Source organism: Leptonychotes weddellii, chromosome 11 (genome assembly GCF_054177405.1).
Source record: "Leptonychotes weddellii isolate Sample4059 chromosome 11, ASM5417740v2, whole genome shotgun sequence".
Classification (NCBI taxonomy): Eukaryota; Metazoa; Chordata; class Mammalia; order Carnivora; family Phocidae; genus Leptonychotes; species Leptonychotes weddellii.
In genome coordinates, this window is record NC_138379.1 from 87,479,121 (window position 1) to 87,498,847 (window position 19,727).

Genomic DNA, 19,727 nt, shown 5'->3' on the forward strand with positions numbered 1-19,727 from the left:
CTGACTTTTTTTTTTTTTTTTTTTTTTTAAAGATTTTATTTATTTGACAGAGAGAGACACAGCGAGAGAGGGAACACAAGCAGGGGGAGTGGAAGAGGGAGAAGCAGGCTCCCCACAGAGCGGAGAACCCGATGTGGGGCTCGATCCCAGGACCCTGTGATCATGACCTGAGCCGAAGGCAGACGCTTAACGACTGAGCCACCCAGGCGCCCCCCAAGACTGACTTTTTAATAAATGCTTTGATGCCGATGTCAAACAGTGAGACAGCGTATCTTTTGTCATGGAAACTCCAGCTCTTTAACTTTGCCTCCATGTTTGGCACTAATTAGCATTATTTTGACTATTTTGTAAGACTCTCCTGCTCCAAGTGCTTCATTAGCTATGGTAGGCACGTTTCTTATCTGAAAATTACAAATGCATTGTGTTGATAGTTTCTGCCTTCACGTCTTAGTGCTGTTTCTTATATATAAGCCTGTAATACTTCTTGAACAGATAGATAACTGGATTTCAGCTAAAGAAACATTGAATAAATTGCCTTTGAGATTTGTGTCCTGATAGAATTTGCTGTGCAATAAGGCTGCAGTGACAGGAATAGATAATTATAGTCCAGTGTATTATGTGCTACAGTAGAAAGATGGGGAATCCTAGGAGAAAGTCCATCTGGTGGTAGCAAGAAGACTTCTTAGAGGTGGTGGTCCTTGAGCTGAGCCTGGCAGGAAGAGTAAAAGTTTAGTGAGTAGATGCTAAAAGAGTGTATTTCAGACAACTACGATGTCCATTGTAGGTACTGTTGAGACAAAAAAAAAGATTGAACATTGGATTCTTTTTTTAAAAAGTTAAAGCAGTTTTACAGTGTTAGCTGATTTTAGGTAGAAACTGCACAGGCATGAGCAAATAAATTCAATCTCTCCATTGTGATTATAATATAAATATTTACTCTGTTGTTCCTGGTTTTCAAAGGGACCATTCAATACTTTCTTGGCCAGAGAGCATTTATTAATGACACAGTCCAGACCTGAGCTGACTCTTTGGAAGCCAGGAGAAAGAAAAGGAGTACATTTTCACAACTATTAATTACAATAGTTTCTGTTTAAAAAAAAATGCCTGTTATATAGTAAAAATTTTACGCAGCTGTCTTCTTCCCCTCAAAAACTCTGTGAGATCGGCGTTATTTATTCTTACTTGCAGCTGTGGAAACCAAGGTGGGGATGGTGAGGGACTTACACATAATTAATAAGTGGCAGAAGTGGGATAAGAGCCCAGAGCTGTCTGACTCCAAAGCCTGTGTTCTTTCCTACTAGAGCAACCTCAGCAAAACCCTGGAGTTTGGCAATTGAGACTGTACAGGAGAATAAGCTTGCAGAAACAGAGCATGAGTTGGAGATAGTAGAAGATAAGATTTGATCTAAAGAAGGGGCAGGAAGTACCTGTACCTTTGAAGGTCCCATGCACTTAGGTTTGGAGGATGCTCAGGAGCCTCTGGAGAGCTTCAGTGGCACGATGCCATGCAACTGGCAGGCTCTCTTTCAAATGGGAGGAGCATTGTGCCACCCTTGTCAAAGAAAGAAGGAATATTTGGACGAGGTAAAGAATACTTGCATTTAGGAAATTTAGTGTAGACATAAAATTGCAAAGTCGTAGGCAAAACATCCCTTTGGTGTCAAAGATCAAGAAGTGAAATTTCGTGTTGCAAGAAAGAAAGTGACTGGTCATGGCACTGATTTTGCTCTTACCCTTGTAACATTTCAAGTTTCGTAGATGTTGAGGTTGATAAGTATTTTTGTGTGGTGAGTGAAGAATGTGCTCTCTGAGGAGGAGTACACAGGCCTGGGGAAGGTGTGGGAGGACAGGTATGAGAAATGCTCTTCCCTCAGAAATGACATTGAATCTGCTCAAGGATGCCACTTCGCAGCTTAGGACACGATCCCTGCCTGTTTCTGTGTTTTTATCCACCTCTGTCAGATTGCTGCACAGGACATTTCGGAAGGCAAACGTGAATGGCCCTTATTAAAAGGCTCAAAGTTTTCCATTCTTGCTGTAGCAGAGAATGCAGCCCCAGTGAGTCTCTTGAGAGTTGACTGTCAGCCAGAGCTGTTCTAGAGCTTTCATTCTTTTGCTAATCGTTTTTGGTGAACCTTGGTGTCTTTTTGCTCTTGGTGTTGCAAATTTGACATTTATAAGAGGATTTACTATATTTTAGTTCTTGGCAGTTCTTTAAAATTATAGGTCTATAAAATGGTTTCCTTTCATTCAGTCTGGGGAACAGTAAACATTATCCCTTCTTCTAACCTCTTTGAAGGTTCCCTTTAGCTCATCTGAATGGAAGGAATTGAAGCACTTTCCCTAAAGAGGGAGATGGGTGAGTCATTCCCCGCAGACACCCTGCTTCCAGCTTTCTTTCACTGCACACTTTGCCCCAGTTAAATGCGTAGCTTGTCATCCTGACGCATTTTTTTCTGCATAGTTCAGCTTTGATACTTTCCGAGAAATAGCATCAAGTATCTCCCTGGAAAGAGATAAAAGTTTTTCCTCTTTTCTCTTTTAAGGCAGGTGTCTCATCAAGTAGGGGAGGACACTGGCTGCAGAATTCACTATTTTTGTCCCTTTTTGCCCTTGTTTTTAAGACTGTTGCCTCTTGAACCTTCCCCACTCTTGGCTTATCCTCCAATTTTTACCCAGTTCTTCCAGGAAGTAACAGTCGATTATGAAATGTTCATAGCCTAACTGTGAACTTGATCTATGAATTCCTAACAGATAAACATAGTTGAGTTTACCAACTTAATACTTTTGATTCAGAATCTCAGAGTACAGTATACCTAGGTAAAAAGATAGCCCTAGTAGGAGGGTATAATAAGTTGTGGTAGAGACAAATATTTGCTGGAAATAAAGTGCTTCTCTGAAAAAACAATATGTATTTGTAAGGATCAAAGAGAAAGAGGCTTTTTTTTTTTTTTTTTTTTTCCTCTTGATGCTTATTAGCATCTGTAAAAGATGATGTGAAAGGTGACATCATTTCTCCTAGTCACTCTGGTTTTTCTTCTCAGGCTCAGATTTCCAAAATTTGTTTAGGAAAAAGGCAGGTCAAAGTTGATATTGCTGCCACCACATTGGTGGTCAGGAGATGATACAAAAAACTATCTTTCTTGGGGCACCTGTGTGGCTCAGTTAAGTGTTCGACTCTTGATCTCGGCTCAGGTCTTGATCTCAGGGTTGTGAGATCGAGCCCTGCGTCAGGTTTCTTGCTGGGCGTGGAGCCTACTTAAAAAAAAGACAACAAAAAACCACAAAACTGCCTTTCTGGAAACTGGATCCTAAAAGACTCAACTTAGGAAATGTGTTGTTAAATACTAATTAAAATCCAGAGAAGATACGTATTTCTGTATGAAAATCTTCAGTTTTCTGAAGCCAAAAGGTGATTTGTAGAGAATACTGGGTATAAATATGTCTCTAATGAACTTGGCCTGGGACAGGACCTCTGTTCATGATCACCATCACTGTGCTTAGACAGAAAGGAGTGAGCTTTCCCAAAAGGTGACACACAGTTGAAGTTGAGTCTTTCCTTAGGGCACCCCCTCCCTCTTCTCCCCTAAATGTTTCTAGCATTACGGGTTTGGTTTCTAATCTTACTTTGCTGTGCAAGCTGCAAAATGTCAGGCTTTTCTGACTCTTTCTCTGCCTTCTGATTACCCTTTTAAGCAATGCTGATTGCAGGAAATGGCTGTGGTGCAAGGCGGGTATCAACACAGTGATTAAAACCCGCGTGTGTCATTCACTGCCTGATTGAAGTAATCACACGGGAAAGAGCAGATGAAAAACCTGCTAAATGTGCAGAGGAGGGCTGGTTCTCATCATCTGGGCTTAAGGATTTCGCGTTAAAGAATCAAAACTTGCGTGAATAAGGCTTGTGTTTTCAGTCATTTTGTTTCATTCTGAGTCCTCAAAACTTCTAAGCAGGATCTGGGTCTGTGAACATTATTTCCCTAGGGAAAACAACTTACTGCTTTTTACCAAATGCAGGGTTCCCTGTATACATGACTATAGAACAGTGGTTAAGCATATCAAAGGGAAAGATCCTAGAATGTGAGTGGGTCAAACAAGTGAGAATAAAACGGGGAAAGGCCTGAATAGCTCAGTCCTGCAAGACTTGCCCCCTCCTCCCCCTGCCACACACACTCCAGAGACCAATCCCAAGTCCACAGATGGTCCCTTCTGACCCACCACCTGTAGATGGGAAGTTCCAACAGCCCCCTCTTGGGGTTCAGTTAATTTGCTAGAGTGGCTCAGAGAACTTAGAGAAAAATTTACCTAAATTTACCAGCGTATTAGGGAGGATATTATAAAGGATACAAGTGAATAGCCAGATGGAAGAAATGCATAGGGCAAGCTTTGTGGGCTGGAGCTCAGAACTCCTGTTCCTTCCAGGAGCACCACACTCCTCGCAATTCTGTGTGTTCATTAACCTGGAGTTCTCTGAAGCCTGTCCTTTTGGGTTTGTATGGAGGCTTCATTACATAGGCAGATTGGTGAAATCATTGGCCATTGGTGATTGAACTCTATTGCCAGCCCCTCTCTCCTTGGAGGTCATCAAGGTGGAACTGAAAATTCTAACCCCTCAGTCCCATGGTTGGTTTCCCTGGCCATCAGTCCCCATCCTTAGGCTACCTTGGGGCTTTCCCCAAATCTCATAATTAACAGAAGACACCCTTATCACTCTTATCGATTAGGAAATTCCAAGGGTTTTAGGAGCTCTTTGCCAGGAATGGGGATGAAGACCAAATATAAATTGCTTATTATAAATCCAGTATCACCACCAAGCTATTTAAATTATTTGGTTGTTCTGGAGAAGTGACCAATCCTATTCTCTTCCCATCTTCGGCTCTTATGCTTTCCCTGTGTGGCTGAGCTTCAGGAACTGAGTTCCCCTTGTGGACTCAGTAACTTGAGACATCGGACTATTGACATTACTTGAACAAAGAACATTTTGAGTCAAGCACTGTAAAGGTGTTGAAGGCATCCACTAATGATTTCTTATCTGTTTGTTTCCCTCAGGTACGGAACCCTGGTATTTCTATTTGATTAATGGATTTCTTAATTTTAATGTAGCCTTTGCTTTGGCTCTCCTGGTCTTACCACTGACTTCTCTCATGGAATACCTATTGCAGAGATTTCATGGTGAGTAGTGTAAGGGATGATAGGTTTTTGGGGAGGAGAGAGCAAGTAACAATGTATACCAAGAAGTGAAAATGATTCTCCTACTTCTGTTCTCCATTTTTTCCCTATGGAAATGGTTGGCTTAGTGAATTTTCAATCTGTATTTGTAAATTTATGTGAAGATTTGGCTAATAATTGCAAGTTAAACTGACAAAAGGAGGAACTTTATATCCTTTCAAGTGAGGAAATCAGTATAGCATACAGAACCACCCAGGGAGGCAAAAATGGTTAACCGAATCTCAGGAGATCAGCGTATTTGAGTCTTGTGTTTTTTAAAGAAGTGCATGTTAACATGGAAGATGGCTTAAGATAATAAGTAATAGAGGTAAACGTTCTTAGGGGAATTACTTCAACCAAAAATTTGAACACTAAACCATACAGGGATTTCCCTCAAATTTGATACTGAAGTGAGAGAAGCTTTGGACTTCCTAAGAAACATTATGCTTCTCTTTGTTCCGTTTTGCTTCTGTGTTTGCCTTACCGTGGAAGGTTTGGTTTGTCAGTTATTTTGCTTGCTTTGACTCTAGTGCACGGCCAGTGTTTTCTCAAGTTGTCACGGAGTTGGGTATCTAGTGCTCATGTTTCTTTTATGGAAGACAGATTTGAGCAGAAATTCATATGAGCTTTGGAAAGAGATTCAATTTCAGACTTTTCAGTCTGATTTGGATGCCATATGATCTCTCCATCCCACCCCTCATTCTGCTCTTCTACTATTAACGGTTTATAAAGAGTGCACTGTGTTATACTATTCGAATATGAAAGCAGTTTTCAGTCACTTTTGTTTTAACATGACCATAATGCCATTGTCCTAACAAAATCAACAGTAATTCCTTAATATCTAATACCCAGTTGGTATTCAGGTTTCCTACATTGTCTGAAAAACAGCTTTTTATAGTTAGGTTTTTTTTTTTTTTTTTAAGAGGATCTAAAAGGGGTCATATACTGAATTTGGTGTTAAGTTTCTTAAGCTTTTTATGAGGTTCCCCCCCCTTCTTTTTTCCTCCTGAAGATTTCTAAAGAAATCAGGTCATTCATCTTGCAAAGTGTCCCACATTTGGATTCAGCTGTTTGTCACCTGGAGGTGTTAACTTATTTCTCCATTCCTTGTATTTCCTAAGGATCACTTTATCTTTTTCTGAAAAGTAACTTTTTTTTTTTTTTAAAGATTTTATTTATTTATTTGAGACAGAGAGAATGAGAGAGAGAGAGCACATGAGAGGGGGGAGGGTCAGAGGGAGAAGCAGGCTCCCTGCCGAGCAGGGAGCCCGATGCGGGACTCGATCCAGGGACTCCAGGATCAGGACCTGAGCCGAAGGCAGTCGCTTAACCAACTGAGCCACCCAGGCGCCCGAAAAGTAACTTTTTTTAAACTATAAAAATAATTTATGCTTGTGGAGAATTTGGAAATGCTTGTGATGTAAGTATAAAAACAGCATATTAAGCTGTTCTCTACAGTATGAATCCAATTTTGGTTTAAAATGTAATTTACACACATGTCCACCTAGTACGAAAATGAATGCTGTTTTTTCTTTATACTTTCTGTGTATTTTATAATAGAAAAAATACTCTTAAAGGAAAAAAACAAAAATATAAAGAATCAGGAAAGAAATTGCCTGTTATTCCATCAAGTAGTACAACTGTAGTTCTGATTTTGTACATTTTATGGAGGACATTCAGAATTTTAGGTCATATTTTATTTTTTTAATGTTTAAATATTTAGTAATCTCTACCCTTAATGTGAGACTTTAACTCACGACCCCCAAGATCAGGAGTCCCATGCTCTTCTGACTGAGCCAGCCAGGTGCCCCAGGCCATATTTTAAAATGTATTTGTTTAAAAAAAATGTATTTGTTAGCCTTTTAAGATACAGAAGAGAAAAAGATTTCATTTTCTTATAATTTAGAAAACTCCAACCTAAAAAACTTCCTGGGAAGGTATAAATCCTAAATTATAGCCTAAAATCTCATGGTAAAATCTTAGAGTAGAAAGTTTAAAGGATAAGCTTGGTATTTCAGTTCCAGAATTTTCATCCCTGAGGAGTTTCTACAAAAATCCAGATAATTTAGGAATACCAAGATGGATCTTGGTGGCAATCCAGAGTTTTTCCTCTAAACTTGCTCATTGTAGATATAATGAACACCAGGGGGCGCTATCTACCCTTGCCAGTGATTTCTAGGCACTGCTGATTATGACTAATAGAAGCACAGTAGGGGGTGCCTTCCTGGCGGGTTGCAGGTTTATCACTTAGTGTTCATGTACCTAACCTTGGGAACTTTCCAGCAGGTGCTTGGGTCTTAGCGTTCATTAAATTCCTTTAATTCTTTAACATGCTTCAAGTATATTTGGGTTCCAGTTTTGGGATTCAGAGTGGCTGGCTATTGTAAAAGAAGAGAGAAAACATCATCAGTGAACTTCCTTTAAGAGTGTTTTTATATTTGCTTTGAAACAAACTCTTTTGTGGCTTGACGAAAGCCAGTGATGGGTTTGAGAATCCAGCTTTTTCTTTCCTTTGATCTATAGCTATTTGAACAGACTGATTGGTATATACGAAAGGAGATTAATGTATTAAACAGAACATGGGAATTAAAACCCAAGAAAGGAGTTTATGTTATGCTTTTGGTTAATCTCAGGAACCTTCAATCTTAGTGGCAGGACTCACTGGGGAGCGAAGACTTTTTTCTTCAGTGTAGAAATTATTAAGCTCTGTTACCCATTTGCTTGACTTTCATTTGTGTTCTAGCCAAATCCAGTATTGTGCCTCTTGTTAGATATTGGCTCTCTTGGGGGATGTCAGGAGTATACACCTCTTTCTACTTAACCCCTTTACTGCATCAGAGAAAGTGTAACTACAAGAGCTGAAACATTTTATGGGGTGCCGTAGGGCGTATTCCTGTTTGAGATCAAGAGAACATTGAAACTAAAAATGTTGTTTCGTTCTAATATGGTGAAAGGTGGATATTTTTCTGTGTCTTACAGTTCAGAATTTAGGCCACCCATATTGGCTTACCTTGGCTCCAATGTATATTTGGTTTATAATTTTCTTCATCCAGCCTCACAAAGAGGAGAGATTTCTTTTCCCTGTATATCCACTTATATGTCTCTGTGGTGCTGTGGCCCTCTCTGCACTTCAGGTGAGTTTCAGGGAAACGCATATCTTCTTCGTTCCATTTCACTTTCTAAATTGGTCAAGAAGCTTAAAGGCATATTACAGAATGCTTCCCCCAAGATATTTTATCCATGCGTTAAACTTGATACAGATCATATTATTAAAGCTTTATGTATTGATTGCTTGGCTGTTGATCATACTCTTAAGCTGGTTACATATTTGCACTGTTAATTTGTGTGTTAATTTCTTTCTATTGCCAACAAGAATCCACTTGATGTTAAAGGAGTTTTATTAAGTCATTGTATAGGCCTACCACAGGATGGTGGCATCACAGCAGAGCTACTGGAATGTTTGCTCTTCAACTCCGAGGTCAGATTAAAACTTGCTCAAGTGTTTGGAATAACATCAGGCATTTAGCAATATGGGACACTTTGTAATCCTGTCTTAAAACCTGTCCAGGTCAATTCCTTGTCAGAACTAATCTTGAATATCTTTCTGTCTCTGGCCTCAGAAGCCTCCAGGCTCTTTTTTTGACCTCTGCTACCATTTGCAACTGGCAGTAAAGAGTAATTAGGGTGACAGTTTAGAGATATAATTCACCCATTTAAAAAGTGTAAAAAATTAAATGGTTTCTAGTATATTCACACATATGTGTAACCAACACCACAGTGAACTTTAGAATATTACCACCTCAAAAGCCCTGTACCCCTTAGCTGTTATCACCACCCCCCTCTTCATATCTCCCCAGCCATAAGCAACTACTAATCTATTTTCTGTCTCTGTAGATTTGCCCATTCTAGGCATTCCATGTAAATGGAGTCCTAAAGTACGTGGTCTTCTGTGACTGGCTTCTTTCATTCAGCATTATGTTTTTAATACTCATCCATATTAGGATGGTAGTTTAAGAAAAATTTTTAAATTATAAAAGTAATTGAACTTTACTGCACGTAATTTTTCATTTACTACTTTTTAAAAAGGATTTGAGAGAGCATGCGCGAGAGTAAGAGCATGTGGGCATGGGGGGAGGGGAGCAGAGGGAGAGAGAAACCCAAGCAGACTCCTTGCTGAGCGTGGAGCCTGATATGAGGCTCAATTCCATGACTCTGACATCACAACCTGAGCCAAAACCAAGTCAGACAATCAACTGTGCCACCCAGGCACCCCACTTTTACTACTTTATAAATTAGCCCTACTATCCTAACAAAACCACCTTGCTTCCAGCATTTTTACCTATCACATACCAAACTTTATTAGGGTTGTAATCTCAATGTACATATAATTTTACATCCCTTTTAATATAACTACAGTAGAGGGCGCCTGGGTGGCTCAGTTGGTTGGGCGACTGCCTTCGGCTCAGGTCATGATCCTGGAGTCCCGGGATCGAGTCCCGCATCGGGCTCCCTGCTCGGCAGGGAGTCTGCTTCTCCCTCTCCCACTCCCTGTTTGTGTCCCCTCTCTCGCTGTGTCTTTCTCTGTCAAATAAATAAATAAAATCTTTAAAAAAAAAAAATATACAGTAGATCATTTTCAGGGTTGTCATATCTATACCCATCTTTTGAATAGGAGTATGTTCTAAATTTGGTATAAAAACATTATGTAATGTATGTAATATACTGACTTTGTTACATAGAATGATTAGATACATAATTTATGGTAGGTTTAGGATGCTTATTTCCGTATTATAAACAATGCTAGGATGAACATCTTTCTTTAGGTGTTTGGATTGTTTCCCTAGGACAGATTCCCCCAAATATGAAGGAGTTTAAACACATTTATGGCACTAACAAGTAAATATTTGCAAAATTTTACTTCCCCAAAGTTTAGGTCTAGTCTAAGAAGGAAAAAAGAAAATAAATCTAATGGGAACGTGCTCAAAGATTGTAGAATTCATGCATGTATGTATATATTGTAATAATAATCCTCTGGTTTGTAAAGTAGTTTAGCAGATAATTAACCGCATTTTCCTGATGCTCTGTGAGAGGAATTCTTTTTTCTTGTTTGGTCATGAGACATTCTGTTGATACTAAAACTGATGAAAACTTCTCAGCGAGAAAAGTAAAGATGAACACTTGTTACATCAAAATAGAGATACTTCATATATCAAAGCAAACTGCCAAAAAGCACTTTTGTTTATTTATTTATTAAGAACACTCTTTTTTTTAAGTAGGGTCCACGCCCAACATGGGGCTTGTACTCACAACCCTGAGATCAAGAGTCGCATGCTCCACCGACTGAGCCAGCCAGGCACACCAGCACTTTTGTTTAAATATTAAAAAAAAAATAAATTATTAGGACCTTAAGCACTAGAGAGGTTTCCAAATATTTTTCCTATGAAGCTGGTGAGAATTCCTCTGGTTGGGCTGACCTGTAGATAGTCTTAACGGAATTTGTTTTCATCTTAGAACTTGGAGCGGGTACCTCACTTAAGTGTTTGCAAATGCTCAGACCCTTAATAGACTCTTTTCTGCGCTTCTTCCCTCTTGGTGTTGTTATGATGTTTTCTGATTATATTATGTATATTCTGCAAGTTTTTTTTTTTTTTTTTTCAATACAGTTTTCTTTCCTTCTAGAAATGTTACCACTTCGTGTTTCAGCGATACCGCCTGGAGCATTACACGGTGACGTCGAACTGGCTGGCATCGGGAATGCTCGTCCTGTTTGGGCTCTTGTCCTTTTCTCGCTCTGTGGCACTGTTCAAAGGTAGGTGCACAGAGAATGTCTTGCCCCAGACTCACGAGGCACTTCACCTTGGGTTTTGATGGATATGTGATTAACACAGTTCAACTTCAGCTGGGAGGAGGACTGCTGTAAAGAGACCCCGTGGACTTAATATTGTGGCAGGAATGTGACTTCTCTTCCTTAAAATGAAAGAGAAGACTGAGAATTCTACAAGGAATTTCTGACTGACTATAAAATTTTTTTTCTGGGCGCCTGGGTGGCTCAGTTGGTTAAGCGACTGCCTGGAGTCCTGGGATTGAGTCCCGCATCAGGCTCCCTGCTCAGCAGGGAGTCTGCTTCTCCCTCTGATCCTTCCCCATCTCATGCTCGCTCTCTCTGTCTCATTCTCTCTCTCAAATAAATAAATAAAATCTTTAAAAAAAAAAAAATTTTTTTTTTCTATTCTTGGTTTTTTTTGTTGTTGGTTTTTTAAAGGATGCTTTTTCATTTTGAAGGATGAATTAAGGAAGCGTTGAACATAGGAAGCAAATTTGGGGCTTAATTCCCATGATTATATTCTTCCTGTAATTATTATTTGGATCCAGAAGATTAAAATGTGCTCAAAGAAAGAAGTTAAAAAGGCAGAAGGGTGTAGAGAAGGGCAAGAAAGCAAATGCTGTTTGGTAGAACAGGGTCTCTGCTGTGATCATCTTGCTCACTGGAGAGACGCTGTGTATCAGTGGGGCAGGCTTCATGTGCTGGGGACCTTCACACTCTTCAGTTACACACGAGTTACAGGGGGACGTTCACGTGCATTATGATTCATTGTCAGCCTCTCATCTTACTCATCTTTGGCTTTCACAAACCTCTCTTCCTTCCAGGGTATCACGGGCCCCTTGATTTGTATCCAGAATTTTATCGAATTGCCACGGACCCAACCATCCACACTGTCCCAGAAGGCAGGCCTGTGAATGTCTGTGTAGGAAAGGAATGGTATCGCTTTCCCAGTAGCTTCCTTCTGCCTGATAAGTAAGTTTTCCTTTAATTCCTGGAGTTTTATTTTTTATGTTTATTATTATTTATTTATTTTTAAAATATTTATTTGACAGAGAGGCAGCGAGAGAGGGAGCACAAGCAGGGGGAGAGGGAGAAGCAGGCTTCCCGCCGAGCAGGGAGCCCGATGCGGGGCTCTATCCCAGGACCCTGGGATCATGACCTGAGCCGAAGGCAGATGCTTAACGACTGAGCCATCCAGACGCCCCCTAATTCCCAGAGTTTTAAATCAAGGAGTAAAAATAGCAATTCTATGATAGTGTCTCCTTAATTTTTCTTTCATGTTCGGATTTTCACAAAAAGTTGTTGGATAATTGACCACATCAGAGCTGTGAGATCTGCACTGTGCAACCACAGTGGTGTTCAGTGGACTGGTGGCTGTGTCTGGCCACGCACCCCATGCTCCCTGTAACTGCGGGGACTTCTAAAAACCCCTGGGGCCCCAGGCTCCTGCTAGTGGCTCTTCCTGAGGATTCATATGTAAATTTCAATAATCATCTGATATTAATCCACTTCCAAAAGTGGTCTAGAAACTCTAGCTATAAGAGTGTTTTTAGAGAAGAAATGTTTGTCATCCAATGATAGTGAAAGTTCTTTACCAGCATGTGGACGCTGGGGAAAGCTCTGGTTAAGGTAAGTGTACCACTTGCCTTCATGCTGTCTGTTGGATGATAGCGTAGGCTCAGGAGTTCCTCGTGTTTGCTTGATTCGGACGGAGAAGGTCCTATTTAGGGAAAAGGGAAGTCGGGTTAAGATGAGTCATGTTGTTCCATTTGGGGATTGGCTTCAGCAGCTTAGCTGGTGGGGGTATCTTGTGCTGAAGGAAGATCCTGTAACGGTCATTAATCATTAAATTAAAATGTAGGTGGGTTTTTTTTGTTTTTTTTTTTTTTTTGAAGTATTAACTAATGTTAGCCTTTGCCTTTTACCTTTGCAATAGTTTCATAACTAAAGATACTTGTGAGAATTACTCAGGGACAAAGTACTTCTCCCATAGTGTGTTCTTGCATTTCACTCTTTTCCTACCTGATGAATTTGCTTTAATTTGGTAAGTGCCTCTATCATGTGGTTATTGGTGATAAACTGGGATGCTTCTCTGGTTGTTTGGTGGAAGGACCATTTGGTTGCAAATTTTACTGCTAAGAGTTGGTGGAGTGGGTTGAGAGACCTCTCACTGAAAATTTCTCAACGATGTTGGACTGAATCATGACCTTTGCCTCTATGCCCCCTGGCGGAGGTTTTAGCAGAAATATTTTTTTCTCCAAGCGAGATGTTTTTCACATGAATTTTTTTTTTTTTTGGCTTATTTCAAGTACATTTAGCAATATGGGCCCCCTGTGTTTTTCTTACTCTTCCTTATTTGTGTTTCTGACAGTTGGCAGCTTCAGTTCATTCCATCAGAGTTCAGGGGTCAGTTACCAAAACCTTTTGCGGAGGGACCACTGGCCACTCGAATTGTTCCTACTGACGTGAATGACCAGAACCTGGAGGAGCCATCCAGATACGTAAGGGCGACAGTTTCTTTCACCACTTGAAAGTTCTACCCTAAAATCTGTTGGCATACACGTTGGAGCTTTGATTAAATGGGAATTTCTTAGAAAGTGATTTCTTTAGGGTAAGAGATGTAACAGCTTTTGTTGAGAAAGAATAGTAGCACTTTTAGAATTTCCTTTTATTTTCTGTGAAACACATAGTTCAATGTATTTTCTGAGCTGGTCTGGAAATTTTCTTATGTTGAATTCGAATCATTTTGAAACACATTCTGAAACTCTTATCATTCCCTGGCTCATTAAAATATTTGGTGGGGAACTTTCAAGTTCTCAGTAGACCTTTGACCTAATTATCAGTGTATTCTGGTTTTAGCAAATGGACGTCAGTGAGTGAAGGCTATTTTCCTGGTGAGCGCATGGTGCAATCTCTGTCAGGGTCATGCTCTTCCACCCACTCATTTTTATGTACTCCAGGATCCCATGTGGTTTTTTTTCAGTTCCTTTGAAAGATGACACTTGCGCCATTTGATATTTGTAAAATCTTTGTAGAAAAGGTGAACGCAATAAAGATAATGTTCCTGGTTCCCGGAGACAGGAGAAGAGTATTTTGTAGAATTATTAGAAAGCACTTTTTTTTGGCAACCTGTCTTTTAAAGAAACATTTGATGGTTTAGATGTCAAACACATTTTGGGTAGGTTTTCCCATATACTTCCTATATGAAATGACTGGGACTCGTAGTATTGTGAAGGGCTCCTGCAGCCGCACATGGCCTTTTGTCTCCCAGGTGGAGACCCTTGGGCTGATGAGGGAGAGTCTTACTGTGGGAGTTTAAGCTATAAGCTATGGAAATGGCCATTGTCAGGTACATATTTGGCCTGGCCCCCTGAGAAGGTAAGATCTGTATTCCGTCAAGGGGTTATATCAGAGTTTTTTTTCCTAACTTAAGCGTCTGATTCCTGGAGCGTTGAAAATACCCCAGGTTGGGGTAAAGTGTTTTTGGTCATTTTTGTTTTAGCTGCAGATACTCTCCTGACAGCAGGCCTTGATGGGGATCACCATGAGGACATGGAGAGTCAGAAGGTTGGGCACGTGCACTATAATGGAAGCGGGGGAGGCACAGGTTCAGAGTGATGTTTAAGAAGGAGGATGGACTTTGGAGTCAAGTAGGCCTGAGTTCAAATCCTACTTCTCTTGCTTACTTTGGTGACCTTGGGCAAATTAGTTAACTTCTCTATTTAATTTGTTTCTATCTGTAAAATGGAATAATGGCACCCATTTGGAAGATTATAATGAGCTTAGATATTCTGTCTTATTTAGCATAGTGTGGTACATAGATTTTCCCACAAATGTTCTTAATCTGATAATGGTATATCAGAGGGATTGGAGGTAAAGGAACCCTTAAGAGGATTTATAATCTGCCTGAATCTCTCTCTCCTTCCTTCCTTTTCTTGTTTTCCATCCTGATTTTTGTCCACCCACACCCATCATTGCCTTTTCCATCCCAGTGACTTTGCTTATCTTGGTGACTGGGCCTAGACTACCTTGGCCTCCCTCCATCTGCCATCAAAACTCTTTTCCTGTCTGTAGCCTTTCCCACCTACTTAAGCCCGTAGTGAGCTGTGCTCCTTTAAATGCCTGAAATACTTTACCGCTCATTTGGCCATTCATTTTTGTCTTACTACGTTATTTATGTATTTCTGATATGTATGTCCTGTGTCTCCTCATCAGCCTGTGAATGCTTTGGAGAGAATGCCTGCACCCCGTTTCTTCTGTATTCACTGTAGCATCTGGGAGAGTGCTGTGTGTCTGGTAGTTAGCCTGCATGTGCTTTCTGAGTGGGGAAATGAACGTTCCTCATCATTCGCACAGTGATCTTGAGAGAAAGCTGGCTATAAAATCTTACAGTGGCCTTTTGCACATTTCTCAGGCTTTGGTCACTGGTTGTCTTTGGTTAGATCATATTCCCATATTCTCTGCTACCAGACATTGTTAAATTTAGTTCAGTGTCTCTGTTAGCTTTACCCAAAAGCAAGGATTTTTCGGAATACCTGTAAGAGTCACCAAAATGCTGATTCAAAACAAACAAAGTCTGATGTATCTGAGTGTGTAGTGTCCACCGTTGTGCTCGTCCACCTTCCTGTGTTTGAGAGTTTTCCTGCAAAGCTCTTTCTGACATTTCCTGCCTGGAAGGACAAGTGTCTTCCAAATCCAGGCTGCTCACCTTTCACCCTTTGGAAAGTAAAGGAGACATTTGACAGCTTGCTGTGAATTCGACGTGAATGATGATCAGGGATTCATTTCTTTCAGTCAGTTGGTTTTCTTCTGATGATAAAAACATATAAATTCATTGTATAAAATAATGAAAGCTATCAATAAAAAAGTCATCTATAATCTTATTAACCGAATTTTAAACTATGTTTACCATTTTGGTCTTTTTGTCTTTTACTTGTTTCCCTTGCATATGTGTAGATAGGTATGTTAACAAAAATGTCAATTGTTAAAAAAAAATTTTAATGTAGTTTTTAAGAAACAGTGCCAGGATTGTGGCTGTGATAATAACTTGGCCTGGTGTGTAGGAGTACATGCTAGACTACGTCAATGCTCGTTCCCCCCGGTATCAGTCCTGGTTCTTTTGAGAAGGCCAAGTCATGATGTTCCCTGTCTTTGCTCAGCATGTGGGATGCACAGTGCTTTTATCAGCCCACTGGCTCTGAGAGACGGGTTTTAGCCAACCTTCGGCTTCAGTGCTCAGTGGTGAGGTCTGTCTCCTCTTTCTGGTCTGTGTGGAAATGAGGATACATGCAGGGCTTCCTTTACTTCACTCTCCTCCTTGACGTCTGAGTCGATCAAGAATTAAGAGTGTTTGTAAATGCTCTGTGGTTTCTACGGCACTGTTGGAACCATTTGCAGAAATATTTTTATTTTGCTCCCTATTCTTTCAGTCTTTCATGAGTAGCTTTTGAACATCTCATTATTGAACGGGTGCATGCCAGATTTCCTGCCAAAATCAAGGTGTGAATTTAGAAGATACATTCAGTGTCTCCTCTTCATTAATTGACAAATCCAGTTTTTCGTTGGCTATTTCAAGGTGAATGATCTCCTTCTGACTCCAAATCTGATACCTGATGTGGGAGCTACAGAAGTAACAAACACCTGTTCAGGAGGGATCTCAGACTTTTCTCTGATTTTAACTTAATGCGTAAACAGACTTGGAGGAAGCTTGTCCATCTGTTCTCTTTGAAAAAATGGAAGTGTTCATTGATGACTTTTCCCCAAACAGTGATACAGTCAGTTCTGCTCTGTGACATAAAGTTGCTAAAAATCATTGTGTGGTAAAAAACCACAAGGCTCCTGTTTCACATTTAGGTCTTTCAACCATTTTGAGTCTATTTTTGTGTGTGGTGTAAGGAAATGGTCCAGTTTCATTCTTCTGCATGTGGCTGTCCAATTTTCCCAACACCATTTATTGAGGAGACTGTCCTTTCTCCATTGGACATTCCTTCCTGCTTTGTCGAAGATTAGTTGACCGTAGAGTTGAGGGTCCATTTCTGGGCTCTCCGTTCTGTTCCATTGAAAAACAAAAACAAAAAACCACAAGGCTTATGGGAAAAATGGGATTAGGGACACAGTACTCAAAAACGTTGTCAGTGACACATAAAAGAAGATAAGAGCCTATAAAAATGGTCGCACAGTTTCACATATGTTGAGTGGCTGAAAGTACGTAGGTACTAGAGTAATGGGGGAGTTTACCTTGAAACAGACCTGAAGCAGAGGTGCTGGAAGGCTTATCTGCAGTAGGTCAGAAAGTCCTCCTGCCAGAGCGGTCGGTGTGGCTCGGAGCACGGCGTGTGCTGCAGACACGGCGAGACCACGGAGTGCGCGCGCATGCACTTGGTGTATTCCTTCTCTGACAGCTCAGCTGAGTGCAGTTTGCCTGCTTCACCGCGGGTTTCTCGTGGATTGAATGACACAAGAGCAAACGCAGAAATTGAATTACGCTATATCCGTTGTGTGGGAACAAATTTGCATTTTCAAAACAAGTGTTACAACAGAATTGACTGTTCAATTCAGTCAATTAAGTTTTGACTTAAGTACTTGTTCTTAAGTCCTTGCTTTTCCCATTTAATCAGTGGGAAGAATTATGAATTTGGAAGGGAATTTAAGATACCACAGAGTCCATGATTTCTTCATTTTATGGGTGAAGAAATGGAGGCTCAGAGGGGTTGTAACCTGACAAAGGTTAGTCCTAGTATGAGAAGCTTGGTTTCAGGATTCCCCAATATTCTTTTCACACCTCCTCTTACTTCCAAAGCCACTTATAGTTTATACCATATGGCATATCCCTTGAGTGTATGTGTGTGTTCATGGTTAATCATTCTTTGATGTAATAAGGTTGAATAGACAATAGCTGAGCATTAATTTTTAAAGAAGTTACTTTACATTTCTCAGCTCGGATATATATATATAAATGCCAGGTATTTTAAGTGGCAATTGTTGTGTTTGTTTATAGAAATAATTACGGTCCTCACCCCCTTTCATTCTTTCTGTCCTCTTTATCTTATCCTTCCTCCTCCTCCTTATTAGAAGTCCTTACTGCAGCAGAACATAAGTTGTCCTATAGATAATCCTTGCTAATTGTTATCAGCCTAATATTGAAGCAGAAGAAGGTTCAAATTGCTATAATATGTGCAGTGGAATAAGATTGGAATCGCTAAGAATTTAAGTGAAGGCTGTTCATAATGCTTCTTTAAAATTAATTCTCTGGTATCCATTATGTTGACATTTAGAAAAGTGAACTTTCCATGATCTTTAGTGGTTGAATGACCAAAAATTTTTACCTGTGAGTTCACATTTTTATAGTGCAGTACATTTTTACTCAAGAATGTAGGGTTTTAATTGACAAATACATGTTTAGCAAGTATGGGAGATGGAAAAACTATAAAACAGTCTGTGCCTCTGGGTGACAACTACTTAATGTAAGTGGAGTTTATGTAAAAGAAGAAAAGCCAGAAAAATACTTGAAGTCTTTCCCTATCAGGTGTATTCTCCTAGGCCTCAGTGCTCCTATTTAAAAAAAAAAAAAAAAAAAGAAATCATAGAATATTGATGCCTGGTAAAATGATGACAAGAGCACTGGGCTGGGCGTTAGAAGCACCTGTAATTCCTTTTGGGAACTGAATGAAGTATGTATTTTTTTTTTTTTAAAGATTTTATTTATTTATTTGACAGAGAGAGACACAGCGAGTCGCTTAACCAACTGAGCCACCCAGGCACCCTGTATTTTTTTTCTTAAATGACTTTGTGAGTTTCCAAGGCCATTGAAGTAGTTTTGCATCTGCTTCCAATTTGCTGTGACTACATCTGAAATCCAGTTGCAATTTCAGGATATCCCATTACCTGTTTTTTTTTTTTAAGATTTTTTATTTATTTGACGGAGAGAGACACAGCGAGAGAGGGAACACAAGCAGGGGGAGTGGGAGAGGGAGAAGCAGGCCTCCCGCCGAGCAGGGAGCCCAATGCGGGGCTCGAGCCCAGGACCCTGGGATCATGACCTGAGCCGAAGGCAGACACTTAACGATTGAGCCACCCAGGCGCCCCTCATTACCTGTTTTCTAATCAAATATTTAATGGTGGCAAATCTTGAGACGTGACTCCTGGGCCATGGGACCTAATGACCAGAGATGGCAGTCTGTGTGCTGCCTCTGTCCCAGAGGAGCGGAGTATATGTTAGGGGCACACTGTGCTGTGTAGTCAGCCTGAGTGATGCTGACATTGGGGGGTTGGAGAGACACGGCCACAGGCCCCACCCCTGCAAAATCTCCACTCCAGATGAGAAAGCGGAGCGAGGAATATTTATTCCTGCCCAACTCCCCTGAGTTCAAACCACCTCAACAAAATGTACACTTTTTATTAATGATGTCTTGATCTCTGTCTCAGGCCTTTTCTTTGAGAATATATATTTTTCTTTGTCTGAGGTGGTATTAAATTTTTGTCCTTAACATACATTTATTGAGAAGATGTAAACCATGTTCTATTGATTATCAATAAATTAGTTTGAATTCCACCCCCCATACCTTTTTTTCCTTCTGCTTTAGAGGTGCTGATTTGTTCTTCTACAAAGCTTTTAGTGGGTTCTTAGAAACTGAAAGAAGTCACATTTCTTTCAAAATGAGTCTTAAATGCTTGTATTTTACAAAATTTTAAACTA

The 19,727-nt window shown here is 40.2% G+C and overlaps 1 protein-coding gene across 5 annotated transcripts in view; it reads left to right on the forward strand.

The window, feature by feature from the left end:
• ALG9 (ALG9 alpha-1,2-mannosyltransferase) overlaps positions 1–19,727 on the forward strand; it is an 88,423-nt gene that overhangs the window by 25,861 nt on the left and 42,835 nt on the right. For 4 of the 5 annotated variants that reach the window (XM_081799492.1, XM_081799494.1, XM_081799495.1 and 1 more), the window contains 5 exons: positions 5,050–5,172; positions 8,188–8,342; positions 10,888–11,017; positions 11,857–12,004; positions 13,404–13,533. In XM_081799492.1, coding sequence (XP_081655618.1) covers positions 5,050–5,172; positions 8,188–8,342; positions 10,888–11,017; positions 11,857–12,004; positions 13,404–13,533 — 686 coding nt within the window. The remainder of the gene's footprint in view (positions 1–5,049; positions 5,173–8,187; positions 8,343–10,887; positions 11,018–11,856; positions 12,005–13,403; positions 13,534–19,727) is intronic. The other variant, XM_081799493.1, reaches the window with a different exon arrangement.